Source organism: Canis aureus, chromosome 18 (assembly GCF_053574225.1).
Source record: "Canis aureus isolate CA01 chromosome 18, VMU_Caureus_v.1.0, whole genome shotgun sequence".
Taxonomy (NCBI): Eukaryota; Metazoa; Chordata; class Mammalia; order Carnivora; family Canidae; genus Canis; species Canis aureus.
Genome location: NC_135628.1, coordinates 17,384,013 through 17,396,211, shown reverse-complemented (window position 1 = coordinate 17,396,211; position 12,199 = coordinate 17,384,013). Strand labels below are relative to the sequence as shown.

Genomic DNA, 12,199 nt, shown 5'->3' with positions numbered 1-12,199 from the left:
CAAGGGGTGTCCTATGGCTATCACCTCTCTGGGCCCTTGCAGTCAGCTCAGGACAGGGACACAGCAGACTTACAGATGGAGTGGAAGGGGGTGGGGTGCTCAGCCCCTCCCTGTTGGGGACATAGAGGCCCACTTTGGGGCTGGGGCTGAGTTGGGCATGATGTCCTGCAATCCTGTGAATATTTAGCTGGTTCTGTCCCCTTTGCCAGCTCCTGCCTATGCAAATAGCCATCAGAGTAGGGGTGGCGGCAGCAGCAGCAACCACAGGGGACCACAGGGAGGGAAGAGGGCCGAGGCTCACCCTGAGGACAAGGACGCTGACTGGGGGAGCCACTTTGAGCCCCACCATGGACAGCAGGGTGTGGGGTGCCTGCATCTTCTGCTTGCTGAGCCCACTGCCAGTTGTGAGTAGCCAACACAGACCCTCCTGCCTCTCCTGCTGGGCTCCGGATCTGGGAGCCACAAGGCCATAAGGGGGGGTCTAGCTGGAGCCTGGTGGGTCCCCACTGCTCTTCCTCAGCACAGGAGTTTCTACTAAGCAGGCTACTAGCCATGGCTCAGAGAACTCCTCTCCCCCTCCCCTCCCCTTCCATCCCCTCCCCTCCTCCCCATCTCTCTTCTTCACTTCCCTCCTCCCCTCTCCCTCCTCCCCTCCCTTTCCTTTTGCCCCCTTCCCTTCCCTCCCCTCCCCTTCCCTTCCCTCCTCTCCCCTTCCCTTGCAGCTGCTTGTCTCTAGGTAGCTCTGACTAGGAAAACCTGGCTGAGCTGAGTTAGCCTCCTTGTTGCTTCCCTCCAGGGCCTGCCTGGGCCTTCCAGGGGCCACAGAGACCCTGTATGCCTGAGATATGACTCTGAATCAGGGGGGGCAGTTAAGGCCTTCCCATCTCATGTCCCTGATTCTTCCACAGAATCTCCAGACCCCTCCCTATCCCCAGTGTCCTGGAGCCACACTCCCGTTGGGTTGCTCCCTCCTAAAGGGTGTGGCCAGGGACCAGGGTCCTGCGCAGTAGATGGAGAACAGCTGCTCCCCTCCCATATTTGGGAGACTGTTCCTCTCTTGATACACCTCGGGCTGGAGAAGCTTTTGGCAAACTTATGTACTGGAGAGTAGGGTGGTGGGAGTGGGGTGCTGGACAGGGGCCCTCCCTGATTGTGCTGTGATTTCCCAGCATGTTTTCTAGGAGTTACTGCAAGTGACACAGGGACCAGGACAGGACATACAAGGTACTGGGTGGGAAGCTCAGCACTCATGGACTGAGGTCTCCTCTTCCCCTGCTGGCTTGTGTGTGAGCATGAGAGTGTGTGTGTGCTCACGCACGAGTGTGCAGGGGCCACCGCACCTCCCAAGCACCCGCCCCCAGGTGCACAGCCTTTGGGCTGGAATCCTGGCACCCTGAAACTAGCTGTGTGGCCTAGGCAAGTTCCCCACCCTTCCTGAGCCTCACTTGTATCTTTTGTTAAAAAGGAGATGATATCTATTCGCCGGGGCTGTTGTGCATTGAGTGGGGTCTGATTTGTCAGGGCTGGGCATAGGGTGCAAAACAGGTCGCCGCTGCTGCTGCTGCTGCTGCTTCTTCTTCTTCTTCTTCTTCTTTTTTTTTTCTTTTGGTAATTGAAGTAGCCTGGACACACCTTGTTACCTTAGTTTCAGGTGCACCACACGGGGATTCGACAAGTTTCTATGTTATGCTGTGCTCACCACAAGCGTAGCTGCCATCTGGCACCGTGCGGCACTATTACAAGATCGTTGACTTCATTCCCTGTGCTGTGCCCTATTCATTCCATACCTGGAAGGTTTTGCCCCCGCCCCTGCCTTTTAAAATTTTTTGTTGTTGCTGTTGTTATGTGGGGAGTCTCTTTCCTCTCATCTGTGTGCACCCCACATAACCATGGCTGCTCTCTTTCACGTCCCCTCCCTCCCCCCCACCTCCTCCCCTCTGCTTCCTTCACATCTCCTTATCTGACTCTGACATTCTCCCTCTTATAAGAACCTCATGTCTGTCCAGATAATCCCGTATAATCTCCCCATCCAAAGATCATTAATTTAATCCCAGCTGCAGAATTTCTTTGGCCGGGCCAGGTAGCGTATATTCGGTTTTCGGGGATTAGGAGGCAGACCTTGTTGCGTGAATGAAGGCATTGTTCTGCCTACCAAGGTACTTTGTGCAGAATTGCATCCAGGGAGCAGGGGGGAGGAGAGGGGGAAGAGACGAGGAAAGGCCCTGCACAGAGAGTTGTTGACTCAGTTCCCTCCAGGAGGTCTTCGGAAGCCTTGTGTTCAATGCATCTCAGAACTTGCTCCCATGAGATGAAACTGGGAAGCATCTGTCCAGACTTCCATCTTCCTTTCCTTCCTCCCTCCTCTCTTCCTCCTCCCCCCACTTCCTCCCTCCCTGCCTTCCTTCTTCTGTTCCATCTCCTCCAAGAGCACTCGAAAGTGTGGGGAGCCAGACCCTGTGCTTAGGAGCAGGGCTGGGGAAGTGAATCAGGCTTTGTCTCTGTCCTAAGGTCATTTGGACCAGAGAACCCAGAAAGAGCACCCGATTGGCTTGGCTCATCCCATTGCCTTCTTCCTGCAGGTATGGGGTCATGTGCACCCAGAGTGTGACTTCATCACCCAGTTGAGAGAGGATGAGAGGTCATGTCTGCAAGCAGTGGAAGGGATGCCCAACACCACGCTGGGTATGGCGCTTGGGAGGGAGGGGGTGGCTTCTCAGCTCTTCTATCTCCTCCAGCCTCATCACTCTGAATGCTGCCTGGCCTGTCCCCTGAGTCTGCTCTGCTCCCATCTCTCTACCTAGGCTGCCCGAGGACGTGGGATGGGCTGCTGTGCTGGCCGATGGCGGGCTCTGGCGAGTGGGTCACTCTCTCTTGTCCAGATTTCTTCTCTCACTTCAGCTCAGAGCCAGGTGAGGGTTCCGGGTGTGGTGGCGAGTGGGGAGATGAGGTGGTTTCACCTGGTGGTGTCAGCATATGGTAGGCACGTCCCTGGCTTTGGGGGCAGTAGATCTGGATGTGAACACCAACTTCCCATCTTCCTGTGTGACCTTGGGCAAGTGAGCCAACCTCCTGACCCTCAGCTTCCTGACCTGTGACCTGGGGAAACCAAGAACATTAACCTCCCGGGGGGGGAGGATTGGTGAGCAGAGCATAGAGGTGCTGGGCCCAGGGCCAGACCCCAAGCAAATGTTCTGTGGATGTCGGCAGGAGGGCTGGCCTGGGGGTGGGGGGGAGCAGAGCCTGTCTGACTACTCAGATGCTACCACTGCCTAGTGGGGAGAGTGTGGAAAGGCTGGACCTGGAACCCAGGCCCCTTGGGGGAAAGGCCACCCTTTCTCTACCATTGAGAAGAGCTGTCTGCAGACCCAGCCAGGGTCACTGGATGATCCACGACTCCGCTTCTGTCCTGGAGACAGAGAACGAGTTACAACCCGCTCTCTGTTCCCACCTCTGCATGCCTCGCAGGGGCCGTGAAGCGGGACTGCACCATCACAGGCTGGTCTGAGCCCTTCCCACCTTACCCTGTGGCCTGCCCTGTGCCGCTAGACCTGCTGACTGAGGAGGTAAGAGGCTCCTGGCATCTTGGAGGAAGGGTCGCCGTGGGTGGTTGTAGGGATGGTGGACTGCACAACTGGAGGGGCTGCCATTTCCGCCGTATCCAGCGGATGGGAATATTTATTACAGTGGTTTCAGAAGATGGCAGCGTCTGCAAGAGAGACGGCTCTGGTCTTTGGCTAATTGCTCAAGGGTGACACGTGGCCACGGTGCTGGGAGAGAGGGGAGGCGAAGGACAGGGTGGGAGATGTGCTGGCTGCCCTCTCCTTGGCTGCCCTCTCTGTGCCCAGGCCTCCGGGGCAGGAGCTTTGAATGGTTCTGGGGAACTAAGGCACCTAGTGGTCCTGGGCAAGCTGCCCCCCTCCTCTGGTCCAGGTCCATGGGGTGGTGTGCATGCTCCACACATCCAAATTGAGCAGGGCCTTTCCGAGGTACTTCCTTACCCCCAACCCCATACCTCTTTCCCCTCAGCCCAGGAGGGGAAGGCATGAGTCCGACCATTTTTCAAATGAAAAGACAGACACGGGTGCTGGTTGCTTGCATCCCCCAGGGGTCCCTGGTCCCCTCCCTTGGTCTGCACCCTCCACCTCCATCTCAGGGTGGGGAGAGGGTGGTGTCCAGGCTGGACTTTGATGGATCCAAACACTTGATCATAGAAAGACCTTCTCCCCGTGGCTGTCCCTGGCTGCCCCCTTTCTTTAGGGTTGGGGGGAACGTATGTGCCCAAGATGGTGAGGAAGTAGGATGTCAATAAACCAGTCCCATTTCCTCTCGAGCTTTTGTCGTTCCTCGATGAATGACAAAATCTACCAATGAGTGAGTGAAGCTATAGCTTCTCTGCCGCCTGTCTCGGTCCCACCCCACCTAACAGTGAGAGTCAACATGTCACTCCCTGCTGCCCCCACCCCCCTCACTGCCCACCAGCAGGTCAGGTGCAAGACAGGCTGTAAAGAAGTGCCTCTGTTATGAGGGAGCTTGCGACGGGCACCCTGCCCCCAGATGGGGGGTTCTAGAACCGAGAGCCTTCACCTGCATGGTCCTCAAGCCCCTCCTTCCCAGAAAGTGCAGCTGCTGAGACTTTCTCCATCTCTACTCTCCCAGAAATCCTACTTCTCCACCGTGAAGATCATCTACACCCTGGGCCATAGCATCTCCATCGTGGCCCTCTTCGTGGCCATTGCCATCCTGGTTGCTCTCAGGTTTGCTGTCCTCTTGACTTGCTCCAGAACCTTCGCTGCCTCCCTGTGGTCCTCGGGGCCAAGCCTGAGTCCTTGCCTGGACACTCAGGAGGTTGCTGGATCTAGGCCCCGCGGCCCTTCCTGGCTTTCCCTTCCGTTCCCCGGTGTGTTCCCTTCCAGCCCTCGCACTCCAGGACTCACCGCAGTCTCGACACCTCTGCTCACGTGGAACTTCCTCTGTTTGCTTGGAATGCCCACTTCCTGTGTTCTTGATGTGTTTCCATCTGTCAAAATTCAAAGCCCAGCTCCCACCTGCTTTCAGAATCCTTTTGGCCTCCCACATGGAGCCTTTCTTGACTGCTCCAACCCTTTGACCATTGCCTCCCTTGAGTACCCCCCCAACTTTAGAGTCTGAGCCCCCCAACATGGCTAATGCCATTCTCTGTCTCCTGGGGATGTGCCTCATCTCTCTGAGCACCCAGGGGGCTCCCCTGCCCAGTACCCTGCCACCTATGCCTCTGTCCCCCAGACTCTGAGCTCCCCAAAGGCAAGGACCGGTCCCCTCAGTCCTCTCACCTCTGCTGAGCCTCGGGGCGGTGGTTGGTCGGCTGTCCTGCATGGCTAACCCTGAAGCTCCAAGTCCAGCCTGGTCTGACTCGAGTCAGTTCAGTTGTGCTCCTCCTGTGCTCCCCCTCATCCCTGCTCTTCCAGGAGGCTCCACTGTCCCCGGAACTACATCCACACCCAGCTGTTTGTGACCTTCATCCTCAAGGCGGGAGCTGTGTTCCTGAAGGACGCCGCCCTCTTCCACGGGGAGAACACAGACCACTGCAGCTTCTCCACTGTAACAGCTGCGGCTGGAGGGTCCCGGGGTGGGTGGGGGGAAGGAAGGCAGCGTTAGGGACCTAGAGGAGCCCCCCGACTGTGGGCTGATACCCTAAGGCTCTGTGATTGCCAATTACAGAATAGGAAACACCCTCTCCTTTCCCTTCCCTTCCCTTCCCTTCCCTTCCCTTCCCACCCCTCCCCAGAATCAGATCCTAAATCCCCATGGCATTTCTTAGACCCTGGAGCCGATCCATATCCTTTCCCATATTCCGCATCCCTCCCCCCTTCCATTCCTTATTGCATACTCCAACCTAGCCCATGCCTCACCCCAGCGGCCTTTGCATTTTGTACCTCCCCCCGAACACCCCTGCCTCTCTGTGGCCAGGTGCGGGTGTGTGCCGGGCAAGGTGCCCCTGGGTCCCTCCCCCCAGAAGCATCCACAGGGCCTAGGGGACAGAATGCACCGCTAATGGGACCACTGAGTGGAGGATAGGTGTTGAGAGCTGGGCTTCAGGGAGGAGACAGCTTGGGGCTGGGAGGGGGGCGAAGGGGACGTTAGATGGAGGGACCGGGTGAACAGGGTCTCACAGACAGGAAAACGTGAAGCATGTCCAAGAACCGGGGAAGTCACACGGTGGCAGGGAGCCGAGGCGGGAGAAGCAGAGGGAATGAACGTAACAGGCAGTGGGGGCCAGCGTGGAGGCAAAGCTGGGCTAGCAGTAGCCAGACACACAGACAGACAAACCAACAGTGACCTTAGTGAACGAATGAAAGAAATAGTAATGGTAGGTGTACTGAGCACCTCTGTGGAGGCGTTGCGCTAAATGCTTTGCATGTATTCCCACATTTTAGTTCCTCCATATAGTTGCATTTTAGTCCCATTTGTACGGGAGTGGGCCTGGGGCCAAGCTCGGGCCACCTGGGTCACCCCTGACGGATGAGCGAGTCCTGCGGTGAATGAGCGAGTGTTTGCTCGTGTGTTTGCAGTGATGGACGGTGCTCCACACCCACAGCTCTGGGGATGGACGTGGGGTCAGGAGGGACCGAAGGAAAGTGAAAAATAGCAATCCCCACGCAGAGTTTCCATCTGGTCCTCAGGACAAGGCCACGGGATAGGCAGCGGAAGTATTTCCCTTTACAGATGAAAAGCTGAGGCAGGGGGAGGTTACCCAGCGAATGCATTGGTAAACGTGAACCCAGGTCCCAAATCTGCGCTCTCAGCCTCCACATTATCCTACCACATCCCCTCTGGGGCAGCCCAAGGTGGAGGTGGAGGGGCCTGCGTGGGGGAGGGGCTCCAGGGGGTGTCCAGCCCTGAGGAACCCAGACCCCCCGCCCACAGGTTCTCTGCAAAGTCTCTGTGGCCACCTCCCATTTCGCCACCATGACCAACTTCAGCTGGCTGTTGGTGGAAGCTGTGTACCTGACCTGCCTCTTGGCCTCCAAGTCGCCCAGCACAAGGAGAGCCTTCTGGCGGCTGGTTCTTGCTGGCTGGGGTGAGCTCCAAGGCCGGTTAGGGCAGCAAGGGGCTAGTGGAGGGTGGGGAATTCGCAGGGAGCTCACCCAAAGGTCCCTTCAGCTCACTTGATGGTGACCCAAGGGACAACCTGTAGTCCTACAGCTCCCTGGTCCCCCCTTCCCGGTGCCCTGTGAGGCTGGCAGTGGAGGTGGCAGGTGAGGGCAAGTCCTTGAGCCGAGACACCCCTTACTCGTGTCTCCTCTGTACCCCCACAGGGCTTCCCCTGCTCTTCACTGGCATGTGGGTGTGCTGCAAGGTGGCCTTTGAGGATGTTGCGTGAGTCTGGGTGGCCACCTCATCACAGGGCGCTGGGTCCCCCTGGGGTGTGGGCTGAATGGTCAGGCAGCGTGGCTGTTCTCTACGCTGGGGAGAGGAGCAGGAGACCCCAGTCCTGCTTTCAGGGAACTCCCAGGGCCTGGGCGCAGGATGGGAAGGCCGTTGTGGGTAGCGTGCAAGGGGCATGACCTGGGGCGGGAGGGGACCTCAGATTCTCAGGGTGTTGGGCTCAAAGAGAGGTGGGGGCTGAGGACAGGGTAAATAGGGGCTTCCTGGAACAGGGAAAGTTTTGGGGCCAGCAAGAAGCAGCCAGTTGGAGAGAGGAGGGAGAGGTAAGCCCAGCATGGATTGATCCCTTTGGAAGGGAGCCTACCTGGCTGAGAGAGGAGAGAAGGCTGGGAGGGCATTTTTGGTGCTCCCCTCAGTCCTGGCCTGTCCTCTCTCTAGGTGCTGGGACCTGGATGACAGCTCCCCTTACTGGTGGATCATCAAAGGGCCCATCGTCCTCTCTGTTGGGGTCAGTCTCTGGGGCCAGCGCCTCTGCTTTATTCTCCTTGGATCTGCCGAGGGGGCTGTACCGCAGGAAAGGTGACTCCAGGCTGGGGGAGAGGGTACCTGGGTCCTGCAGCCAGGCTCTGCGAGATTCTCCGCGGACCTCAGTGTGGCATCAGTGAAACTAGGAGGTGGTCTCCACCATCGCTCAGGCTCCTTCTAGCTCTGGGTTGGGATGGATTTGGCGCCCTGGCTGTAGAGCATCTCCTACTGCAGCGGGGCTGCGGTGCAGGAGAGGAAGGCGGGCTGTGGCTGAACCACCCCCCCCCCCCCCGCTCCCATGCTGAAAACGGGGCAACGGGGCTGGTTTACATGGCCTCGGTGAATGTGTGCATCTTCCCCAGTTTTATCAAAAGTGAGGGACACCTGCTTTGTGTCAGAGAAGATAGACCCTGGGAGGCACTAGAGGTAGGATGACAAGGCCTGGCCCCCCACTCTTTATCCTGGGGCTGCAGAGGGACCCTGCGCTCCATGTGGGACCCCCCAGTCTCCAGGACACAAGTTCTAGAGCAATGACCTGTACATCTATCTGCCTGCACATCCCTGTGTCTCAAGGATTTGGGGTTTGTAATTCCCAAAGAGGCCCCGTCCCAGGCTACCAGGGCTACTCCTGACTCTTGCCTTTTACCTTCCTACACCTCTATTTCCAGGTGAACTTTGGGCTTTTTCTCAATATTATCCGCATCCTGCTGAGGAAACTGGAGCCGGCTCAGGGCAGCCTCCACACCGAGCCTCAGTACTGGTAATGTGTGTGCACGCACGTGTGCATTCGGGGATGCAGGGAGCATGACTGGACTGGGAGTCGGTGTGGTTCTGTTTTATTCACTATCTTGGACCATGCTCCTCCCTAAGCTTCTAGAGAGATGATAGATCTGGTCCCTGCCCTCTAGGAGATCACAATGTGTGTGTGGGGGGAGGGATGGAGGCTCCAAATATCCAGTTCCCAGGACAAATGGACTGATGAGTGCTGGGGTCCATTTCTATGGGAAGGATCCTGTGGAAGGAGAACTTTTCTAGATGGGGGTGAGGTGGGGGTGAGTTATGGTTAGGGAAGACTTCCTGGGGGAGGTGGTCTTTGAACTAGACTTCGATGCATAGACATCGACTGGAATAAATTGAGACAAGAGCATTTGGCAGCGAGAACAGCAAGACCCCTGCTCCCCAAAGTAAGGAAGCCCTGCATTGTACCACTCTGCGTGTCTGGGGGGGATGGAGTTCTCCAGGGTGCCTGGTGCACAGAGTCTGTATGGAGAACAGATGGGAATTGGGAGTGAGCAGGGGGCATGTGGGAGTTACTAATTCCAGCCTTGGGTGCCTAGGGCTTGTCTTCTCCTGCAGGCGTCTCTCTAAATCAACGCTTCTTCTCATCCCGCTGTTTGGAATTCACTATGTCATCTTCAACTTTCTGCCCGACAGTGCTGGCCTGGGCATCCGCCTCCCCCTGGAATTGGGCCTGGGCTCTTTCCAGGTGAGGGGCCCCACAGGGACCCTTCCCACCAAGTCCTTGGGCAAGAGGGAGGAGGTGCAGCCCACAGGTTTGGTTGAGTTCACTGTAGGTTAAGGGTTACCGGGCTGGTTATCCTCTTTTTTAATCCACTTATCTCTCTATTCATGCAGCTTCCCCCGAACCGGCCTACTTGTCCATTTACCCATCCATCTACCCATCATCCATCCATCAATCCATCTACCTACCTACTTACCCATGCATTTATCATCCAGTTATCTGTCTATCCAGCCATTCATCTATCCAACGTTTACTGAGCACCTATTATGTACCAGGATCTGTGCTCAATGCTGGGGGAGGGATGCAGAAATAAAGCAAATCAGAGAAACAAGATCAACAGTACAGCCTTGGCAGGCTTGCTATGAGGATTACGTGAGACAGTGTGCCTGGTGCATAGAAAGAGATGAATGCACCTCCTTCTTTTTCCCCAATACCTGCCCAGGCCACAGCCTGGGGGCGGGTGGAGAAAAAGGTGGTAGCAGGTTGTAGGTAGTAAGGGGTAGATGAGTAGTTGGTAGTGGGTAGTGGAAGAAAAGATAGGTCAAGACTGTGGCCCTCCTAGAAGTCAGAGAGCATCCTGATGTGTTCCTTTCTCTTTGGCCCCACAGGGCTTCATCGTTGCCATCCTGTATTGCTTCCTCAACCAAGAGGTAGGTAACTCTGCAGGATATCCTTAGCCATTGAGTCTTACCTCCCACCAGACCTAAGGCCACTTCTCTTCTTCCCAGACCCTGTAAATCCCAGTTCGAGCCAAACCTTGACTCCTGTGATCCTTTGGGAAGCTATGTCTGTCCTGAGCCTCTAGATCAAGCTGAACCTGATTGCTTCCTATAAACGTCCTTTATCCATCCCTCCTCTAGCCTGGACCAAATATACTCTCCTTTCAGGACTGGGGATGGTCTAAAAGGATCCCCCAATTCTGTGTTCCTAAAATTGAACAAAAGGGAGGGTGGATGAGGGAATAAGCCAGCTCTGGGAGAGGCAGAGGAACTGAAAAAGTCAGCAGCAGACAGAAAGGGAACTAGGAAAATAGAGTCAGGTGCAGCAGGAGGGAGGACGATGGGGAAGAGCCAGGGATACTGAGAGATAGAGGGACCTCAGAGGAGGGCACACTCATGCCTAGACACATAGTGACGACAGACTTGTAGAAATGTGGAAAGATGGCAGAGGGAGGAAAAGTAAAATGTCCCACCCAGAAGGCAGCTTGCATCCGTCCCTTAGGATACACTTGCTTTGTGGGAGAATTTAGCTCCTGCCCTAGACAGCCAGGCCCTGCTGCCGTGAGCACCGGCAGGGCTCCCTCTGGCGGCCTGGACCGGCCGTGGGCTCGGAGTTGCCCCGAGGCCTGGGTGCACACGCCATCCGCCAGCTGGGGGACCCCGCTCGCTCCTCCCCTGCCACCTCTGTCCCCGACTGCCTCCCGCCCCCTCTGCCTCTGTACTCCCACGCCAGCCTTATTGGGTGTCTGGCTGCGGACACAGGACTGCAGTGTCTGTTTGTAGTGGCTCTTGGGTCCTGCGGACGTCAACAGGGGTGGGGGACAGCCTCGGCTGAGGCCGGTGGGACCTGGGAAAGACGCTTCCCTGAGAGCTGGGAGGGGATCTGTCCCGGAAAATCACGCTGGAGACCAGATGGTGACATACCTCTGGTGATGGGGAGCTTCCTACTCACAGAACAGCTCTTCTGTTGTTAGGCCCCTGTGGGGAAGCTCACCCTTACACTGAATAGAAATCTGTCTCCCTCTGTCTTTCACTGCAGCCCTAGTTCAGCTCTGTCGGGTGGTCACAGCCTCTCAGCAACCTGTGACCCCAACAGCCCCTCGGAGATGTGACAATTCAGATTCCCCGGTCCCCACCCCTGCCTCCCTCTACCCAGCAGCTTTTCTTTCAGGAATCCTAGGCTCCTCACCTGCAGCTCCTTAGATAGGGGTCTGTGTTTTCTCCCTTTGGGGCATCGCCTCTGGACAGGTTCCCAGTGGCCATAGCTCAGTTCAGCGGCAGGGCCAGACTGAATCCCAGAGCAGGGACCGGGCTAAGCCGCTCAGGGAGGCCAGAAATTGAAGAAAGCATCCAAGGGAATGTTTTTAACGGGACCCACCCAAAGGCCCTCCTAGAAGTCAGAGAGCAGAGCTAAAGGGAATGGTCAGAAATACCCACAGGAGGGAGGAAGTAGTATCACGCAGAGATATACTCGGTGGTGGCTGCGGCCCATCTCCTCCCCAGGAGCCCAGGCCTCCCTTCCTCCTGCAGGGTCTCTCCCTATACCCCCAGCCCCGCCGCGGCCCTCCCTGACATCCTCTCCCTTGTCCCCCGAGGTGAGGACTGAGATCTCACGGAGGTGGCACGGCCACAACCCTGAGCTGCTGCCGGCCCGGAGGGCCCTCACCAAGTGGACGGTGCCTTCCCGCTCCGGGGTGAAGGTGTTGACATCTGTGTGCTAGGCTGGGACAGCTACCCTCTGTCGGAGCAAGAGGGACCCGCGCCCCTGGAGCCCGCAGGCCATGCCTCCGCCCACCTGCTGCCCCACCTGCCGCCCCACCTGCTGCCCCACCTGCCGCCCCGCCCCGGCAGGTGCAGCGCTTTCGCCCCGCCCTACACCGGACCCTGGGTCGCTGCGGGTGGACCGCCTGGGTTCCTCGGGCTCTGTTCTCCTGTCCCTCCTCCCTGGGCCCCAGACCACGGCCAGAGGAGCCAATAAACTTGTAAGTGAATAGATAACGAGCTTGAGTGGAGACAGAGGGACCCTCGGCCGTCATCACCCCTCTCTCGTTTTCGGTCCCCAATTCGA

General features: G+C 57.3%; 1 protein-coding gene across 1 annotated transcript; it reads left to right on the top strand.

Moving 5' to 3' along the window:
- Window positions 1–347: 347 nt before the first annotated feature.
- On the top strand, window positions 348–11,852 carry GHRHR (growth hormone releasing hormone receptor). Its single transcript, XM_077855874.1, has 13 exons — window positions 348–404; window positions 2,580–2,682; window positions 2,802–2,909; window positions 3,466–3,563; window positions 4,657–4,754; window positions 5,445–5,577; window positions 6,904–7,057; window positions 7,296–7,356; window positions 7,804–7,873; window positions 8,559–8,650; window positions 9,247–9,376; window positions 10,021–10,062; window positions 11,727–11,852. The coding sequence occupies exons 1-13, from the start codon at window positions 348–350 to the stop codon at window positions 11,850–11,852; spliced, it is 1,272 nt and encodes a 423-aa protein (XP_077712000.1).
- Window positions 11,853–12,199: the final 347 nt, after the last annotated feature.